Source organism: Octopus sinensis, linkage group LG7 (assembly GCF_006345805.1).
Source record: "Octopus sinensis linkage group LG7, ASM634580v1, whole genome shotgun sequence".
Lineage (NCBI taxonomy): Eukaryota > Metazoa > Mollusca > Cephalopoda > Octopoda > Octopodidae > Octopus > Octopus sinensis.
In genome coordinates this window covers 27,656,445-27,677,980 of record NC_043003.1, presented here as the reverse complement: position 1 = coordinate 27,677,980, position 21,536 = coordinate 27,656,445, and the positions used below count along the sequence as shown (strand labels likewise).

Genomic DNA, 21,536 nt, shown 5'->3' with positions numbered 1-21,536 from the left:
ACAAAGAAGTCCTGGGGTCAATTTGCTTGACTAAAGGCAGTGCTTCAGCATGGCCACAGTCAAATGACTGAAACAAGTTAAAGAGTAAAAGAGTATGTATATTTATATTTACATTATATATATATATATATATATATATTACACAAGAATGTTGTTGATTGTGACTTTGAAGTTTTGGCCAGCTAAGCCATTGTCAAAGTCAGTGTGAATAACATTTTTGTATAAGAACAATAAATTTGTTTTTGGCCTGCCACTGACTAAACTAGACATGTGTGTCCACTGTCCGTCAAGATGTTTTTTTCCAGTTCTTCTTTACGCTACATTACTACTGTCTGTTTAGTCGAAAGGCTCTTTCTGTTAGTATTGCATATGTATAATTATTGCTTTTTTTATTCTTTTTGCTATTGTATAATCGAAAGGCATTTTCTTTATAATTGTACCATTCCTTATCGGTTACATCTTTCTCATTATTTCTTGTAGTACACACTATGTTATTTTGTTCTGTACTCATAGACATTCATCAGCATTATCCTGAAGTTTAATGTTCAGGTGGCTCTGAGATAACAGTGGTCTTGGTTTTAAATGGCACAAAACCACTAAGACATCTCAGAATCTAGCTGATGAGAAAAATCCACTGTGAATCTTCTTTGTATCGTGTTTTTGTCTTCTTTTTCCATCTGTTATGTTTCCGCCCAGATTTCATCTAAGTTTTCCCTTCATTGTGTTCTTTCTGTTTAACCTTTGGAATATGTATATATTTTTGAATATATTTACATATATATTTGTGTGTATGTATGTGTGTGTGTGTGTGTATATATATATATATATATATATAATATATATATATATATATATACAATTTAAAAATAGCTGATAGTTTTGACTTTCCCTCTTAGCGTGTGGCATTTATGTATAGTAATGCCCTCTATATAATATATATATATATATGCATACAGACATATATGATGTAAATTGATATATATTCAACGCCCCTCATTCTCTCCCCCTTACCACTTTTATCACTCTGACTTTCTCTCTCTTTCACTCTTTCACACACACACACCACTAGATCCATCCACTACCACCCATCCCCGTTAGGATTACCATGTTGTCATCCTCTCTCTCCCCTCCTTCCGCTTTAGAGAGACACTCCTTTTTCTCCTATAGAAACATTTCTCCTTTAGATTAATGTCTCTTCCTTTTAGAGACATTACCACTGCAAGGGACATTACTCTCTACCCTTCCCCACTTTCTTCTTTCCTCCCCATGCCAACACTGTCTCCTCTGCTATTTCTTCTGTTATCATCCTCTCGTACTAAATCTGTTCCTTTTCCATCAAGGGGTGCTCCCTTTTGCTTTGCATGCAACAAGGCAATTCCACAAATTTGTGCTGGTGCCACAAAATTTATCTGGTATATTCTAAGTCAATGGTTCTCAATCAGGGTCTCAACCAGGGACCCTTGGGGTCCCATATAAGATTTTGTTGTTAAAATTTATGTGCTCTAAATTTGTTAGACTTCAACAATACACAAAATATTTTAACATAGGCACAGGCATGACTGTATGGTAAGAATTTTGCTTCTTACAATACAGCTATGGTCGACTTTGCTTTTCATACTTTTGGAGTTGATAAATTAAGTACCAGTTATTCACTGGGGTCGATGCAATCAACTTAATCCCTTTGTCTGCCCTTGTTTGTCCCCTCTATGTGGGCAATAAAGAAATAAGAAGCTTGCTTCCCAACCACATGGTTCTTGGTTCAGTCCCACTATGTGGCAACTTGGGTAAGTGTCTTCTACTATAGCCTCTGGCCGACCACAGCCTTGTGTGTGGATTTGGTAGATGGAAATTGAAAGGAGCCCATCATATATATGTGTGTGTGTGTATTTGTGTGTCTCTGTGTTCGTCCTCCCATCATCACTTGACAACCAATGTTGGTGTGTTTATGCCCCTGTAACTTAGTGGTTCAGCACAAGGGACCAATAGAACAAGAACTAGCCTCACAAAGAATAAGTCCTTGGGTTGATTTGTTCAACTAAAGGTGGTGCTCCAGCATGGCCACAGTCAAATGGCTGAAGTAAGTAAAAGAAAAATTTCCTTATAATATTTAATTATAAAAATATAATTATCAGATTTTTTAAAACATTGAATAACTAAGAGGGTCTACCCAGGTAAAATAGAAATCAAAGGGGCCCATATGTAGAAAATAGTTGAAAACTACTACTCTGAGTGATAGGTAATTGATTTGAGCAGCAACTGTGTGGGGTTTGAGAGTGTTCTTTAGTCCCCATTGATGGCAAGGCAACCTCTGTAGTACTGGTGCCATGAAAAAAATGCACCAAATACATTCTGTAAAGTGGATGGTGTTGGGAAGGGCATCCAGCCATAGAAAGCATGCCAAAAAAACAAGACAGTGGAGCAAGGCCTAGTCTTCTGATTCATAGAATCCTATTGAATCAGTTTACCCATGCCAGCTGTAAAGCAAGCTGCATAAAATGATGATGATGGTGATGTTGTTTAACCCTAGGTAATTCTAATCAAACATAACTATGATCAAAGGTGTTTTGATCAACTTTTTTTTTTTTGCAGATTGAAGACTACATTTTCTAATGCATCCTTCTTCTTTTGGATAGAGTAGGGTTTGATTTAAGAGTGATCTGGCTGCTATTTTTAGCAGGTCAAACAATCACGTAGATGCTCTTGATGCTGTGAATGTGCTTTATTGTTGTCATTTTTGACCTGTGATTAAAGTCATTCCAACCATGACCATCCCATCCTTTTGCGCATTTAGGATAGGACTGCCTTATACAGTGTGTCTTTCCAGTAGAGAACAGCTCAAGAAAAATTTGGCTGCTATTTCTTACAAGCTGAGTAAGTGTGTTAAGGTTGATATGGTTGGCATTTTTTCTTGTGAGTTTCTGTTACTGCTGTCACATCTCTTACTGCAGATGTTGTTGACGTTGCTGTTGATGTTGATGCTATTCCTCCCTTGAGTGCCACTCTCCTCCTGCCCTTCTCTCCTACACCTGCCACTCCTCACTCTCCTCCTCCGGGATCCTTGACCTACCTCTTTCCTTCTTCCCATCTTACACTGTTCAATGCTTTCCAACAATTTCATCTTGACCATCACAGAATTCACACATCCTCCTCCTCCTCCTCCTTCTCTCTAGCCTTCCTCTCTTGCTTCCTCTTCAGACTTCTCTCCTGCCTCCTCTTCAACAGCAATTCACAAATGTTACATTGTTTTCAAGATTTGTTTACATGGAAAAGTGTGTCACTGCTTTGGCAAGTTTCCACTCCACACCGCCATTGCTACTGCCACCACCACCACCACCTCCACTACCATGACTGTCTTTTACACTATTAAACTGTTACATTCTGGCTCTCTCACATTCTCTTTCTTCTACAAACATGTACACAAACTCTCATATATATATATATATATATAAAATAATCATATATATGTATATAGTTGTATGTATATATATAAATGTGTATGTATATATATGTATATGTATATATATATGTGTATGTATATGTATATATATATGTGTGTGTATGTATATGTATATATATGTGTGTGTATGTGTATATATGTGTTTGTATGTATATATATATATATATATATATATATATATATATATATATGTATGTATATGTATGTATATATATGTATGTATATATGTGTATATATATGTATATGTGTGTGTATATCATCATCATCATCATCATTGTTTGGATAGAGTAGGGTTTGATTTAAGGGTGATCTGGCTCCATGCTAGCATGCATATAATATATTTTCCGTAGTTTCAGCTTAGAGCTGTGGCCATGCTGGAGCACCATCATTTTCCTACACTGTCTTTATTGAAAGCCTCTTCTAATAGGCACTTGGTGAAGAATGGAGTTTGATGTAGCTACACTTATTTGCTCCTCTTGCCATTAGATGGTTTCATCTCGGACGTGAAGGACTTGTCCTAAACTCTGGCATCGAGAGTTACACAAATACTAGAACTGGGCGCCACTGCATAGTGCCAAGGACTCCAAATTTGCCATTAAAATATAGGACAAGATACTGGAATATCCTGGGCTTCAGGACCACAACTCTTCAATATCCTCCCGAAGGACCTGAGAAACCTGCATTAGGTGGATGTAGGTGTCTTCAAATTAAAGCAGGACCTCTTACTGTCAAGTGTCCCAGATGAGCCAACTTTGTGACAGGAGGTGCAGATGAGGGCAGTGGCATCAAACTCTCTCATGCACCAAATGTCAATTCCTAAAGAACATTCATGAAGTAAAATTATGTAGCAGCACCAAATGGCGGTGCCCCAGTATGGCCACAGCTCGTGAGCTGAAAATAGATAAAATATATATATATATCATTTACATTTGACGGATATTTGTCCTCATTTTGTTTGTGATAAGGGTAGAGGAACATTGCAAAGCTGTGACACGGGTATATATTGATAAATCGGGTATAGCTGATCATGTATGGAAAATTGGAGACTACCTCCCTCTGTGGGATGAAGTTAAAATAATAGACAGAGACACCACTGGAAAATACATAAACTAAAATCAGCAGCACATATGCTAGGACACAACAACCTCCTAAGCAGACCCGAGTGCAGATATGAACAGCATATGGGAACTGGTATAAAAGAAGGATAGGAGAATATTAGATTTATATATATATATATATATATATATCATAGGTCCTACTAGGATTTAAAGGTAGGGTATTTCCTGAGAAGCATACACCCGGAGTTCTTGGCCATCAACACTGTCAGATTCCAGACTAATACTGAAAATCTTCAAGTGTAGAAAATCTTGATTTCATGATGGAAAAACCATTGTGTGGGTGTGGTAAACAGTAAACTATAATCCAAATAGCAATAAGACAAATTTTTTTTTTTTTTGATAATGTCTTGTTACAATTGTTTCTGTACAAACTCTGCTTGCTATGCCAATTTACACAATATTTGAAGTGAAAATTTATGTAATATTTGCTGTTAAACAATTGTAATGAATCATTCAAAATGTGTTAAAGAATTTCTTTGTCTTATTATTTGGATTGTGTGTGTGTGTGTGTGTGTGTGTGTCTTTCTTTTAGTACCTCACCTCTGGTTGACAACCAGTGTTGGTGTCTTTAAGTTCCCATAACTTAGCAGCTCAGCATAAGAGATAAGTACTAGGGTAAATTCATTTGATTAAAATTCTTTGAGGCAGTGCCCCAGCATGGCCACAATATCATAACTGAAACAAGTTAACGATAAAAGAAATATATATATATATATATATATATATATATATATAAACAAATCAAATTGCGATAAAATAAATATATATATATATATATCATCGTCATCATTCTTTTAATGTTCATTTTCCCATGCTTTTGTACATCATTAGAATACATTGAAGCACATTCCTTCCTTATCACCAGCCCTCACCTGTTTTGTAGTAAATTAATATTCTCCAGTGGCTGAAGGTGGTGAGCTGGCAGAAACATTAGCACACCAGGTGAAATGCTTAGCGGTATTTTGTCTGGTTCTACCTAAGGATTATGTTAAGAATACATATGTCTTTGGAGTACTCAGCCAATTACATTCTAATTCAATGAGCAGGTAATCTAGTTGACTGAGCAACTAAATCCTCATCAATGAAACCGACAGAGATGCAGTTTGTCTCTCTCTCTCTCTCTCTCTCTCTCTCTCTCTCTCAAATTCTGCCAAGGTCGACTTTGTCTTTCATCCTTTCAGGGTCAATAAATTAAGTACTTGTTGCATTCTGGGGTCGATTTAATTGCCTAACCCTCCACTCCCCAGAAATTTCAGGCCTTGTGCCTAGAGTAGAAAAGAATATTCTCCAGTGGCTACACATGTTTTCTTTTAATGGAAGGCTGGAAACAAATGACACTACTTGTATGATAGTGACATATGCTTACAATCATCACATTTTTATCAGGACAAGGAAACACAAACACACACATACATATCATCATCATCATCATCATCATCGTTTAGCGTCCGCTTTCCATGCTGGCATGGGTTGGACGGTTCATCTGGGATCTGGGAAGCCAGAAGGCTGCACCTGGCCCAGTCTGATCTGGCAATTTTCTACGGCTGGATGCCCTTCCTAACACCAACCACTCCGTGAGTGTAGTGGGTGCTTCTTACATGCCACCGGCACAGGTGCCAGACGAGGCTGGAAAATGGCCAAAATCGGATGGTGCTTTTTATGTGCCACTGGCACGGAGGCCAGGCGAGGCTGGCAACGGCCACGATCGGATGCTGCTTTTTACGTGCCACTGGCACTGGTATCACAGCTACAATTTCCATTGAAATTGATCGATTTAGATTTTGATTTTGATTTACATATACATATACGTATACATACACACGTCATCATCATTTTAACACCCACTTTTCCAAGCTTGCATGGACTAGATGGATTTCTATGGGTGGATGATCTTCCTGTTGCCAACCCTTACCTGTTTACAAGTAAGATAATATCCCCCCCCCCCGTGACCAAACATGTTTTCATGGAAGATCATAAACAAAAGATATTGCTTGCAAGACAGTGGCACTCATTTTATGCAAAATCAAGTCACTCTCTCTTTCACTCTCACTCTCTCTCCCCCTTCCTCTCTCCCTCTCATAAACACATGCATACATATATGTTGGGCATCTATCTGTTTCCTTCTACTAAATACACTGACAAGGCTTTGGTCAGCCCAGAGCTGTAGTAGAACATACCTGTCCAAGGTGCCCCACAGTTGGACTGAACTTAAGACCAAGTAGTTGAGAAGCAAACTACTTAATCACGCAAGCACTCCTGCACCTGTGTGTGTGTGTGTGTGTGTTTGTGTGTTTAAATATATATGTAAGTACAGAAATGATATACCTGTTTATACATTGGCATATGTTACACTGATCAAACGTTATCTAAAAATGATTACATATTATCTCAGTATGTGTTGAGTCAAGTGAAGTCATTTTAGATTATAAAAGCATGACAGCAATATATAAACTTTTCTCACACTGACTCTTCTAATTGTCAGAGAAATTAGCTTGGTGAAAGTTTATAAGTTAATGTCATCTGTTATGATGTAAAATGTCTTTGTATATATCTAGATAGTGTCCAAACATGTAAAGCAATGGTTCTCAACCATTTTTTGGCTATGGGCCCCTTTGATTCCTATTTTTTTCTACTGGGTCTCCATAGCCATTCAATATATACAAAAAATCCCACTGTATTTAATTCTTTACTCTTTTACTTGTTTCAGTCATTTGACTGTGGCCATGCTGGAGCACCGCCTTGAGTCGAGAAAATCGACACCAGGACTTATTCTTTGTAAGCCTAGTACTTATTTTATCAGTCCCTTTTGCTGAACCGCTAAGTTACGGGGACGTAAACACACCAGCATCTGTTGTCAAGCGATGTTGGTGGGGACAAACACAGACACACAAACATATACACATACATATATATATATATATATACATATATATACATATATATGACGGGCTTCTTTCAATTTCCGTCTACCAAATCCACTCACAAGGCTTTGGTCGGCCCAAGGCTATAGTAGAAGACACTTGCCCAAGGTGCAATGCAGTGGGACTGAACTCGGAACCATGTGGTTCGTAAGCAAGTCACTTATCAGGAAAATTGTATAAAAAACATTAAAATATTTTGTGCATTGTTGAAGTATAACCAATTTATTGCATGACATAGTGTATGACAAAGCTGCAACTTTATAATTACACATACAACTCATTTAACAAGCTGCTGCACATTTTCCATCTACCCAGTTTTATTCACACTACCGTATGTCCCAGGTATAACACATGCCTAAGGAGCCAGCCCTCCTCTGGTTGCTGTATACTCTAGCCAAAGTATTATATTTTGCTGTTTGACTCATAACTAGTGTCCTTGATAGGTGCTACTATGTTGGACCAGAGTGAACCTGGGATTAGTGCTTAGGAGTGATTCTGTACTCTCCAAAACTCCTGAATGCCCAAGAAGGACTTTCACCATTAAATGGAGTTTAATGGGGTTTTTTCTAGGTTTTTTTTTTGTCCAAGATCATTGCTCATCTGAGATTAAGTAACAACAACAACAGCAATAACAGTAGTAGAGACCAAATTCATTGAGATTTTTTTTTTTTAACCACATGTGGTTAATCACCTTTCAAGTTTATCAAAGATATATGATGATAATTATGCCTAGATTTGTCACTCTTTGGTGGGGTTGGTAGGAGAGAGACTTTGATCTCTGCCTCTCTCTTTCTTTCCCTCTTTTTTTTTTTACTTTTTGTTGGGGGTGGGATTTCTATATTAACCAATGAAATTCAATCTAGGATTTTCTTCAGTATTAATTTATATCTTTTGCTTATCATTATTTCTGTCTTATGTCTTGCAACATGACCAATGTATATTTTGTAGTAACATTATTTTCCTGATTCAACACCTTATATGTGTGTGTATATATAAATATATATATATGCACACACATATAATATTCTCTATTTCATGGATTACTTACAAAATCAAAGGAGATTAGGTAACATTTAAGCATTTAAAAACAAAATTTTATTTCATTTGGTTAGAAAACAAAACTACACAACCACCCCCTCCAACAACAACAACAAAAGATTAATTTAAAAGCTTTTAACTTTTAAACTTGGTTCAAATTTTCCTTTAGTTATTATATATTCATTTTTTTAAACCTTAAATTCTAAAAAAAAATAATACAGCTTTTTTTCTGTTTCAATGACTTTATAATTTTATTTAAATTAATTAAAACATGAAAATTTACCAAGTTTACTTCACATGCAAATTTACTTGCAGAAAGACAAATAATTCTATAACATTCTTCAAGGTGATATATCTTTTGTTTTGTCTATTTACCTGTAATATTATTTATGTTCTTTGAATTCCTTATATTTCTTGATATATTTTATATAGCATTTTTCTAAAACTTTTTTTTATATCTTAACTGTTTACTTTGTTTTTCTTTTTTGTTGTTATTTTTTATCATTTTTCCCCCCCTTAAATGATTGTAACAGAAAACACTTGTTGAAAATTCTTGCTACTACAACAAAAAAATGACAGTTATAGGATATCACATCGTATATGTGTACATATATATGATATTCATCCTTTATGTCTCTGAGGATGACCAGATTAGCAACCATATACTTTGTGGCACCTGAAGTGGCTTTTAAGCCAATATTGGCATGAAACAGATGGTTACAATGGATTTTATATACCATCACCACCATTTAATATATCCATAGGTAGGAATAGCCATCCAGAAGTTCATCTGTTCAACAGACACAAATATTTCAAGCTTGACCTCTTGCCCCAACCCTAAACTTCATCTCTTTTCCTATTCTCTTTGTTCCCTGTGTGTTCTTGCTCCACTTACTCCATTCTCATTTTATTTTTACTTTATCTTCCTTTATCTTCCTCCTCTCTTCTTTTATCTGTAGGCTTATTTTACTTATTCTTATTTACTCTTATTTCTACTTTATATAATTTTCTATATTTTTCATCTTTTTTATTTTTATGCTTATTTTCTTTTTTTTTACTCTGTATTTTTATATTTCCTTATTTTATTCTTCTAACCATTCAGATGACCAATCCTTGCTAATGCCCAGCTCAGTAGCCACTTCTAGTATCATTCTCTCAGAAACCAGGCACCTCAATATGAACACATCACTCCCATTTCTGCCAAAATATTGCCTGGATATTTATACTGTGGCGAGCTGGCAGAGTCGAGCTGGCAGAGTCGTTAGCAAAGGTGGCGAGCTGGCAGAATCGTTAGCACGCCGGGCGAAATGCATAGCCGTATTTTGTCTGCCGTTACGTTTTGAGTTCAAATTCCGCCAAGGTCAACTTTGCCTTTCATCCTTTCGGGGTCGATAAATTAAGTACCAGTTACGCGCTGGGGTCGGTGTAATCGACTTAATCCATGTGTCTGTCCTTGTGTGTCCCCTCTATGTTTAGCCCCTTGTGGGCAATAAAGAAATATATACTGTGAAAATACTAATCATACCTTGCTATAATACTATCCCAGAAACAGCTGTAAGACCTCAACTAATTTAAGAGTAATAATGTATATGACTTGAGATGCTTGTTATGCCTTGGTGTTTGTTGTCCTCTTTCTATATATATATATAGTCACAGGCATCATTGTATGATTAGAAATTCACTTTGCAAGCATTTGGTTTTTGGATCAGGCCCACTGATGGAAACTAAGTGGAAGCCCATTCTTTTACTCTTTTTACTCTTTTTACTTGTTTCAGTCATTTGACTGCGGCCATGCTGGAGCACCGCCTTTAGTTGAGCAAATCGACCCCGGGATTTATTCTTTGTAAGCCCAGTACTTATTCTATTGGTCTCTTTTGCCGAACCGCTAAGTGACGGGGACGTAAACACACCAGCATCGGTTGTCAAGGAATGCTAGGGGGGCAAACACAGACACACAAACACACACACACATATACATATATATATACATATACGACAGGCTTCTCTCAGTTTCTGTCTACCAAATCCACTCACAAGGCATTGGTTGGCCTGGGGCTATAGCAGAAGACACTTGCCCAAGATGCCACGCAGTGGGACTGTTTACATATATCATTATTTAACATTTGTTTTCCATGCTGGTATCGGTTGGTCAGTTTGAGAAGAGTTGGCAAGCTGGAGGGCTATACCAAGGCTCTAATTGTCTGTTTTGGCAACATTTTTACAGCTTATATCTGGATGCCCTTCCTAATGCCAGCCACTTTATATGTACTGATTGTTCTTTATAATACATAGCAGTGTATGTATATATATATATATATATATGGAAAGCGGACGTTAAATGATGATGATGATATATATAAATACAAACACACACATATGCACGTGTGTGTGTGTGTCTTTGTGTTTGTCACCACCACCACTTAACCAGTGTTAGATTGTATACTTCTCTGTAACTTAACTGTTCAGCAAAAAGGATTGATAGAATAATTACCAGACTTAGAAAATAAATACTAGGGTCAATTTGTTCAAGTAAATTTATCAAGGCATTGCCCTAACATGACGATAGCCCAATGACTGAACCAAAAGGTAAATAACATATACTCTTTTACTTGTTTCAGTCATCTGACTGTGGCCATGCTGGAGCACCGCCTTTAGTCGAGCAAATCGACCCCAGAACTTATTCTTTGTAAGCCTAGTACTTATTCTATCGGTTGCTCTTTTGCCGAACCGCTAAGTTAATGAGACCTAAACACACCAGCATCGGTTGTCAAGCGATGTTGGGGGGACAAACACACACACACATATATATATACATATACATATATACGATGGGCTTCTTTCAGTTTCCATCTACCAAATCCACTCACAAGGCTTTGGTTGGCCCGAGGCTATAGTAAGAAGACACTTGCCCAAGGTGCCACGCAGTGGGACTGAAACCGGAACAATGTGGTTGGTTAGCAAGCTACTTACCACACAGCCACTCCTGCGCCTAGAAAAGGTAGTCGACTTCAGTGGAATTCGAACTCAGAACGAAAAGACATACAAAATACCACTAAGAATTTCGCCTAGCATGCTAATGTTTCTGCCAACTCAGTATATGAGTTGGCAGAAACATATATGAATAAGGATAAGATCGTTATTTTGAATTGTGATCAAATCTAGTGGCAGCATGGAAAGGAAAAAACCTTGTAGGTTATAATAATTATCAAAATTATAAATAAGGGTATCTAAGAGATACCACCATGCTTGAAATAGCAATCAAAACCTGATGTGGTTTTAGTCAGGTTTTAACTGCTAGTTCAAGCATGGTAGTATCTTTTAGATACCCTTATTTATATATATATATATATATATATATATATATATATATATATATTCTTTTACTTGCAACCATGCTGGAGCACTGCCTTAAAGAAATCAATCCCAGGACTTATTCTTTGTAAGCCTAGTACTTATTCTATCAGTGACTTTTGCCAAACCACTAAATTACAGGGACTTACACCAGCATCGGTTTTCAAGTGATAGTCGGGGTACAAACACACACACACACACATATATATATACAGACACGACAGGCTTCTTTCGGTTTCCATCTACCGTATCCACTCACAAGGCTTTGGTCAGCCCAAAGCTATAGTAGAAGACGCTTGCCCAAGGTGCCATACAGTGGGACTGAACCCAGAACCATGTGGTTGGGAAGCAAGCTTCTTACCACACAGCTATGCCTGCATCTATACACACACACACACACACACACACACCCACACACACAAATACACACTCACATACATATGCACAGTCACATGCAAAAGCATGTGTAATATCAGTGGCAAGGTCATAGATGTCAGACTTTGAAACTTTACAAATGTTATTATTATTTCAAAATGATAATAAATTACTATTCTTGATTAGCCTCAGATCTGCTTTAGTCAAGCAAACCTATGATCAAAGCCATTCCACTCATGACCATGCTATCATTATGAGCACTGTATTATCCAATGCATACTTTTGGGTTTTTTTTTTTTTTACTAAGACTTTAGGGTGTGATTTGAGGGGGGATTTCATTGCTATATCTACCATTGCAATTGACATCTGAAGGCTACCAGATATGCTTTGAGGAGAACGGTTTAAGTTCCCATATTCATCAATGCTTCTAAATCTTCATGGTATTATCTTCAGGAGGAAATGGTTGTTATTAGTGTGTATGACATTTTGTAACAGACAGTCGCTTGTGGGTTGGTGTTTTATTAATTATATGACATGACAGCTATGTTTGAACTATTGATGATGACTTCCAGATTCCTTTGGTAATCAGGGTTGCTATTATTATTATTATTTGTTACAAGTGCACATTCTCTGTATATGCATATGTGCATGTATGTCCCTGAGCAAGGTACTTCATTTTACTTTGCTCCGGTCTATTCAGCTGAAAATGAGTACTAGCCTTTGTGCTGATGTGGTTCTCTCTCTCTCTCTCTCCACTCAGTTGTTCCATCCTCTGTATTCCACTGGGTTAATGGTGGGAGGGTTGAAAGGATGACCATGGGTGTGACTACATAAACACCAAAAATAACTTGTGAAAGCATGGATTATGGTGCCAGGTTATGCTCACTTTAGTGTGTGTATGTGTGTGCATGCATACACAAAATAAAGAATATCTTACTCAGCTGGCAAGATGAAGAGTGATCAATATATATATACATACATAGGCGTAGGAGTGGCTGTGTGTTAAGTAGCTTGCTTACCAACCACATGGTTCTGGGTTCAGTCCCACTACGTGGCACCTTGGGCAAGTGTCTTCTACTATAGCCTCGGACCGACCAAAGCCTTGTGAGTGGATTTGGTAGATGGAAACTGAAAGAAGCTCATCGTATATATATATATATATATATATGCGTGTGTGTGTATGTTTGTGTCTGTACTTGTCCCCCCCAACATCACTTGACAACTGATGCTGGTGTTTTTACGTCCCCTTAACTTAGCAGTTTGATCAAAAGAGATCGATAGAGTAAGTACTAGGCTAACAAAGAATAAGTCCTGGGGTAAATTTGCTCAACTAAAGGCAGTGCTCCAGCATGGCCACAGTCAAATGACTGAAACAAGTAAAAAAGTATACATACATACACTCTGTAAAGTGGTTGGAGTTAGGAATGGCATCTAGCTATAGAAGCCATGCTAAAAGACAAGGAGCCTGAACACCCCTTCAGCTGGTCAGCTCCTGTCAAACCATCCAACCCATGCCAGCATGGAAAACTGACATTAAATGATGATATCCTGTTAAAGATGATACGAGTGTTCAGTTTTTGCTGAATGACCTGCACAGATGACTTGTTTATAGAGATCAAATGTTTCTGCTGTACATTAGTTCACTCCCTCCGTCAAATTGATGTTTGTACAAGTGCACAAGTGTGCCTCACATCAGGTGTCGAAGTGATCACAGTGCAACATAAGATGAAGTGTCTTGCTTAAGAACACAATGTACAACCCAGTCCAGGAATTGAAAGCATGACCTCACAATCGTGAATGCAGCACCCTGGCCACTAGGAAACGGTTGATAGTGGCTTTGAAGTTTTAGATTGTTCAGCATCATCAAATTGATAACAGCAAGCAATCCAAAACTTCGAAGTCACTGTCAACATTTTCCCTGTGAACATTTATAAATACATACTCTACTAATAAATATTGAGTAATCCTTCAGTTTAATCATAAACTGTTTTTATACAACTGCACATAAAAACAAACATTAATATATGTATGTATGTATTTTTGTATCTAGCTATCTATTAGGGGCATATATTTGGGGTATCCCAGATAATTGCCATCCATCCACCAACATAGTCAATTTTCTTCGTGATAATTCTGTTCTTGCACTATCAAGCTGTAATCAGGTTGAGTTTTGTTTTCATGTCTAATAATACAGACTTGAAAACAAAAATAAAATCAAGTTGTAATCAGTGTTATGTTTAGAAATAACCTGAATTTGATATGTTGTATTACATTTTCCAGCTAGATTCCCAGATGTGATTGACTAAAACTATAGATATTATCCAACTGTCTTGTTCTTGGTCTACCCTTAAGTCTCCTTCCCGTTACCTCATCTTGAAGAAACCATCTTCCAATTCTTTCCTGCAACATTCTAATCACATGTCCATAGACGAGTTTTTAAATATATGTGAGATCCTAAAACTAAGGTGCCATGTAAAAAGCACTGGTGCCACATAATAAGTACTGGTGATGGTGCTGTGTAAAAAGCACCCAGTACATTCTGTGAAGTGGTTGCCATTTGGAAGGGAATCCAGCCATAGAAACTAAGCCAAAATGGACTTTGGGACCTGGTACAGTCCCTGGTCAGTTCCTATCAAGCTGTCCAACCCATGCCAGCATGGAAAACAGATGTTAAATATTGATGATGCTGTATACTTATGTGTATCAAAAAATGTGGAGCTGTGACATCTCAGTGCAAAGTAGTGGCTCGACCTGGGGAGACTCTCTAATCTCCAAGGTATGCACCTTGTGTAATGTTACTCCAGAGATCTTTTGGAAAAATCCCATCTTGGCTGCTTGTATTTGCAGTCACACTGTTTCAGTTGTTACCTGACATTTATGGGCACAGGTGAGGATAGGCATGTAAACCAAATTCATGTATCTTTTCCATAAGTGTTGACTTATAATGGTTCAAGAGAAACATTAGCAGCATCAGTGTCATCAGCATCAGAGGGCCCATGAAAGCCTTAAGCACTGTCTCTTCCTCCAGACACTGCAAGTAAGAAAAAACAAAACAAAACAAACATGGATTAATTAAGGAATTTTATTTATAGGTGCAGGGGCGGCTGTGGTAAGATGTTATGGTTCTGGGTTCAATCTCACTGCATGGCACCTTGGGAAAGTGTTTTCTATTATAGCCCTGAGTCGACCAAATGCTTGTGAGTGGATTTGGTTAATGGAAACTGAAAGAAACTTATCATAAATGTGTGTGCCTTTTTCTTTGTCCATTTCCACTACTTGACGAGTTTTTTTTTTTCACATCTACCTAACTTAGTGGTTTGGCAAAAAGAGGCTGATAGAATAAGTACCAGGCTTAAAAGAATAAGTATCAGGGTTGATTTGTTTGACTAAAGCACTTCAAGGCAGTGCCCCAGCATGGGCACAGTCCAATGATTAAAACAAGTAAAAGATAAAAAAATTAAACATACCTGTCATTGCTCTAAAACCATTCGGGCCGGATGTGTTTCTGGTCGGTCTATTTCTTTTCACTGATATGCCGGCTGTACATGTCACAGCATTTCATAAGCTGGCTTTATAAGTGGTTCACCTTGATAGACATGTCAAGGTGATTTCCCTCTTATCATCACGTCTGTGTGCTTCTGCATGTTCCGAGCTGTAATTATTGTATTGTTTTATATGGTAATTTTGAGTTTATAAAAATATTGCTCCTTTCTCTCCCTCTCAATATTTCTCACTTTAGATATTCATCTGTTTGCACAGTTCTCCATCCCTACTTAAGGCAAACTGGTTACGGATTTGTTATGTCATATAGATACTCAAATGTGGTTTGTTGTTGTGCATCCTGTAAGAATTCAATCTATATATTTGAATTTTATTGCATTCCAAAAAGGCTTAGAATTTTAGCCAAAGTTCTTCAAACTCTTTACAAAGAAAATTCACACACACACACTATATATATATGTGCAAATTCCAAATGACCATTGTGAGCTTGATGGAAAAGTTGAGGTTGTAACGTGATGCCTAGACAAGAAGACAAATACACATGTTTGTATATACATACATTTCAAAATTGTATTTATATAGCAAGTGATTTGATCTAAGACCATGCGTTGAAACTAAAGCGATTACAGCATGGAAGATACATATTAGCCATCAAAAAACACACGGGAGCTGTTACCTGCACTTCATCATTAAATATTTGGTGTCAAAATTTTCACCTATCTGCAGCCTGGATACTGACATAGTTTGCAACAGGATACATTCTTTTCTGGATCATTTGTCTGCAAACAGGAAACAATGCAAGATAAGAGTAGCATCCACAAAATCATGGATTGTATTACTAAACCAGAATTGAAGAAAACCATCTCCAAGAGTGGAAAACAATACTCTTAAGATCAGTGTCTAAAGACCAGACATTATTACACCTGTAACGATAATAGATTTAAATTATGTTAAAAAAACGAAAACCAACAAAATTACATATGGTACGCAGGCTCTATTTTCACAGTAAGCTTTCTAATAACACTTGACAAGGAATTTGTTCTGGGATTCCAAAATACAATCTATATGTGTGTGTGTGTGTGTGTGTATGCATAGCTGAGTGTATGTGTATCTATGTGCATAAATATATGCATTTTATATGTTTGCACATGTGTGTATATATTTACCTGTACATACATTTTGTATGGAACATCTCTTTGGATTAACTAAATTCTCATTTTCCTTCTTATATATTCTCTTAGCTCGGATTTTATAAAACCCTATCCCCTTCCGATACATGTATGTATGTATATATATATATATAATATATATATATATATATATATGAAACACTAGAGTAACAGTTTGTGAAGATTTTTTTGGATTTTAATAAATAGTATACATATATACATACATATTTATATACAAGGTGTGTGTGTATATATATATATATATATATACACACACACCTTGTATATAAATATGTATGTATATATGTATACTATTTATTAAAATCCAAAAAAATCTTCACAAACTGTTACTCTAGTGTTTCATATGACCATTCATCACACAGTTGCGATAATTGCAATGGTAATGTGAAACTCTAACAGTTTGTGATGGGTTTTTTCAGCCTTAATAAATAGTATGTCACTCTACCTTTAGTATTCAAGTACTATTTTTCCCATCTTGTATTGCATCTATGTCCTTACTTGTGTGTGTGTGTGTGCATGTCTGTGCGCATGTCTGGGTGTGTGTGTGTGTATATATAATTTCAAGTCTTGTGCCTTTAGTAGAAAGGATTATTATCATTATTATTATTATTATTATCATCATTGTTTAGGCGAGGCCCTGGCATTGTCAGCAAGTTGTGGAAAATGCTTAATGGCATTTTTTCCATCTGCTTACATTGAGTTAAAATCCCATCTGGGTCAACTTTCATCTTTTCAAGGTCAATAACATGAAGTACCAGTTAAGTACTGGGGCTAATGTAACCAACCAAACCCACCCTTCTAAAACTACTGGCCTTAAGTGGAAATTTGAAACAATTATGATGATGACCATTAAAGTACTGAGCTGGCAGAATCATTAGCAACGTCAGACAAAATGCGTAGCAGTATTTCTCTTCATTCTTTACATTCTGAGTTCAAATCCCACCAAGCTCAACTTTGCCTTTTATCCTTCCAGGGGCAATAAAATAAAGTACCAGTCAAGTACTGGGGTCGATCTAATCAACTAATGTTCCCCCACTAAAATTATTGGTCTTTGGCCAAAACTTGAAACCATTATTATTGATGTGAATCTTATGGCAAGTGTGTGTGTGTGTGTGTGTGTGTGTACGTTTGTATTGTTACATGTGTTATGTCACATGGTGTGTATTTGTGGATATCTGTCTCTATTATTATAAATTTGTATTTCTGTTTTTGCTTATATTTTTCTCTTTCAAAAGTATTTCATTTCTTTGTTTACAAGGCAAAACAGTTTTATTTCTAAATGTTCCATTGCCATTTTTAATAATATTTTATTCATTTATTTATTTATTTAGTTAGTTAGTTTTATTTTTTAGAAATTGCATTTCTAATTCAATTTTCTCTTATGGGAAAATTTTTCAGTTATGGCAGTATATTCTCATTGAAAAATTTATGTGTGTATTATTTGTGTGTGTGTGGTGTGTGTGTGTACGTTTGTATTGTTACATGTGTTATGTCACATGGTGTGTATTTGTGGATATCTGTCTCTATTATTATAAATTTGTATTTCTGTTTTTGCTTATATTTTTCTCTTTCAAAAGTATTTCATTTCTTTGTTTACAAGGCAAAACAGTTTTATTTCTAAATGTTCCATTGCCATTTTTAATAATATTTTATTCATTTATTTATTTATTTAGTTAGTTAGTTTTATTTTTTAGAAATTGCATTTCTAATTCAATTTTCTCTTATGGGAAAATTTTTCAGTTATGGCAGTATATTCTCATTGAAAAATTTATGTGTGTATTATTTGTGTGTGTGTGTGTGTGTAGTATATATATATATATATATATAAAGTATTTGTTTTTGTTTTGTTTTTTTACCTTGCTTCCATGTATATCTTGGGGGAGCTAATATTGGAAAACAAACCTGAAAAGATATAGATATTTATGTTTAATGAAACTGGTCACAGAGTAGTCATCTCTCACATTAGAAGGCCTGTAGATGTCACTCTCTCTCTCTCTTTCTCTCTCTCTCTCTCTCATATATATATATATGTGTGTGTGTGTGTGTGTTTGTGTATTTTATCTCTAGTTGCTCCATAATAACTCTGCTACTGTGTAGTAAATCTTCTGCTTTTCTACTCAAGTTGGATTCTTTTCAACTATGCAAGAGTTTTTGGGTTTTTTTTTTGTTCTTATCATTATTATTATTATTAATAATTAGAACAACCCACTATCTCATGTAAGTTTTGTCCTGCAGTAAGAAAGACCATATCTTCAACACCATATCTTTGTAATTCTTTGTGATTATAGTCACCAGATTTTTTCTGGTTTCATTGCTGCTCTGTTAATAGATTTATTGCTTGTTATCTGATCAAATTCCTCTACATGACGCTTTTTCTTTCTTTTTGGTGTGTATGACTTTGAATGGTTATCTGCAATATTGGTAATTGCCTTACTGAAAATTTCTTTTGTGATACCAAAATATCTCCTTCAGCTCTCTTTCAACATAATGGATATTTACTGATATTAGTTTTGTTATGTGTTATGGAGGTGAAACATACTGTTTAAGGTCAATCTGGTTTTAAAAGTTGCAATGTCTGGAGAAATTCTGAAGGAGAGCTGTCTGCTCATAGCAGTAATACACAACAGTCGAGCCAATAAAGGAGCTTCTGTGTGGTCACTTTATTTTGCTGGAAATAACTACCAAACCTCCTTTAAATCACATACTACTATCTTAAAAACAGCGGGGTATACGAAAATATTAGTGGTCACTTTGCTAGAAATAACTACCAAATCTCCTTTGAATCACACACTACTATCTTAAAACAGGAGGGCATATGAAAACATTAGTAGTCTAAGATATATATTTAAGAAGTTGGACATCAGTAGCTAGAAATTTTTTATTGTGGGTTTTTGCCCAATTTCTATTACCTGATTTTATTCACTATAACTTGTTGGTGAAATTGGCAGATGGGAGGAAACAGTGCAAAAATCCATCATCAATGTCATTGTTTTAATGTCTATTTTCCCATGCCTGCATGGGTCAGACAGTTTCTTGAAGTAGATTTCTACTACCAGATGTTCATCATGTCACCAACCCACACCTGTTAACCAAGCAATGTAATTCTATCTAATCTGGACATATTTTTCTTGTGAGTTTGCAAGTATACGTCACTGTTTGTAAAGTGAGTGGCACTCCCACCTCCAAAAAGAAAAGCATGCCAAATTCATAATTCTTGATAAATGTTTCGGCAGCAGATGTACAATGCATACTGACTGGTTCCAATCCATGGGAAAAAATGTTACATAAAACAACTGTTACTTCACTGATAACATGACAATGGCTGTATAAAATATGGCAGTGTTTTCTGCCACATACTGTGATGATGACATTTTGTTTCCATTTGTTTCCATGTCAAGATAAGGAGTCACAAAATCACACACACACACATTATATACAACTGGTTGTTTCAATTTCTTATTTCTTTACTGCCCACAAGAGTCTACACACAGAGGGGACAAACAAGGACAGACAAACGGATTAAGTCAATTATATCGACTCCAGTGCGTAACTGGTACTTATTTAATCAACCCTGAAAGGATGAAAGTCAACCTCGGTGGAATTTGAACTCAGAACGTAGCGGCAGACGAAATACCTATTTCTTTATTACCCTCAAGGGGCTAAACACTGAGAGGACAATCAAGGACTGACAAATGGATTAAATCAATTATATCGACCTCAGTGCGTAACTGGTACTTATTTAATCGACCCCGAAAGGATGAAAGGCAAAGTCGACCTCGGCGGAATTTGAACTCAGAACGTAGCAGCAGACAAAATACCGTGAAGCATTTCGCCTGGCGTGCTAACGTTTCTGCCAGCTCGCCGGGTGTTGCAGTTTCTATCTACCAAATCCACTCAGAAGGCTTTGATTGGCTTGGAGCTATCATAGAAGACACTTGTCTAAGGTGCCATGCAATGGGACTGAATGCAGAACCTTATAATTGCAAAGCAAACTCTTTAACACATAGCTGTATCTGTGACCATAGCACATGACTGTTCACAGTTGCATCATGACAGCACACAATCAAAATAAGACATAAGAAGCCAGACAGTGTTTTTCATGACAAAACCAATAGCAGCTCACTATTAATTGACATAGCACTACCAGATGGCTTTAATGTCAAGCAGACTTGAGATGAAAAGCTTAGGAATTATGCAGACTTAGTTTTTTTGTATTAAAAGCAAGACGACAGCTAAAGAATTTGTCATTCCATTTGTAAATGGGTTTAACTGGAATGATACACAACCATTTCTATAAAGATAAGGAATTAAGCCACAAATGCACAGAGTTGATGAGGAATCAGTGATGGAGCATCTCCATAGTTACTTGACTTGATGTATTATAAACAGCAACTTAATCGCCTTTATATCAAGTCCTATCATTTCTTATTTATTTATTCTTCGTGTTTACATCTGTTTTTTTTGTTTTTGTTTTTTTTTTTGTTTTTTGCATACTAGCATGGGTTAGAGAAATATGTATCATTGAGGCAGTGTTTTAGTTTGACAGCTGGATGTTCTTCCCGATACTTACCCTTAACTATTTTTC

General features: G+C 36.3%; 1 protein-coding gene across 5 annotated transcripts in view; it reads left to right on the top strand.

The window, feature by feature from the left end:
- LOC115213779 (TBC1 domain family member 1) overlaps positions 1 to 21,536 on the top strand; it is a 196,655-nt gene that overhangs the window by 94,383 nt on the left and 80,736 nt on the right. The window contains exon 1 of one of the 5 annotated variants that reach the window (XM_036504665.1): positions 16,694 to 16,744. The exons of the other annotated variants lie outside the window; for them this stretch is intronic. Within the exon in view, the coding sequence (XP_036360558.1) occupies positions 16,709 to 16,744 (36 nt within the window). The 5' untranslated portion in view covers positions 16,694 to 16,708. Of the gene's footprint in view, positions 1 to 16,693; positions 16,745 to 21,536 lie in introns of those variants that run through there. 5 annotated transcript variants of the gene reach the window in all.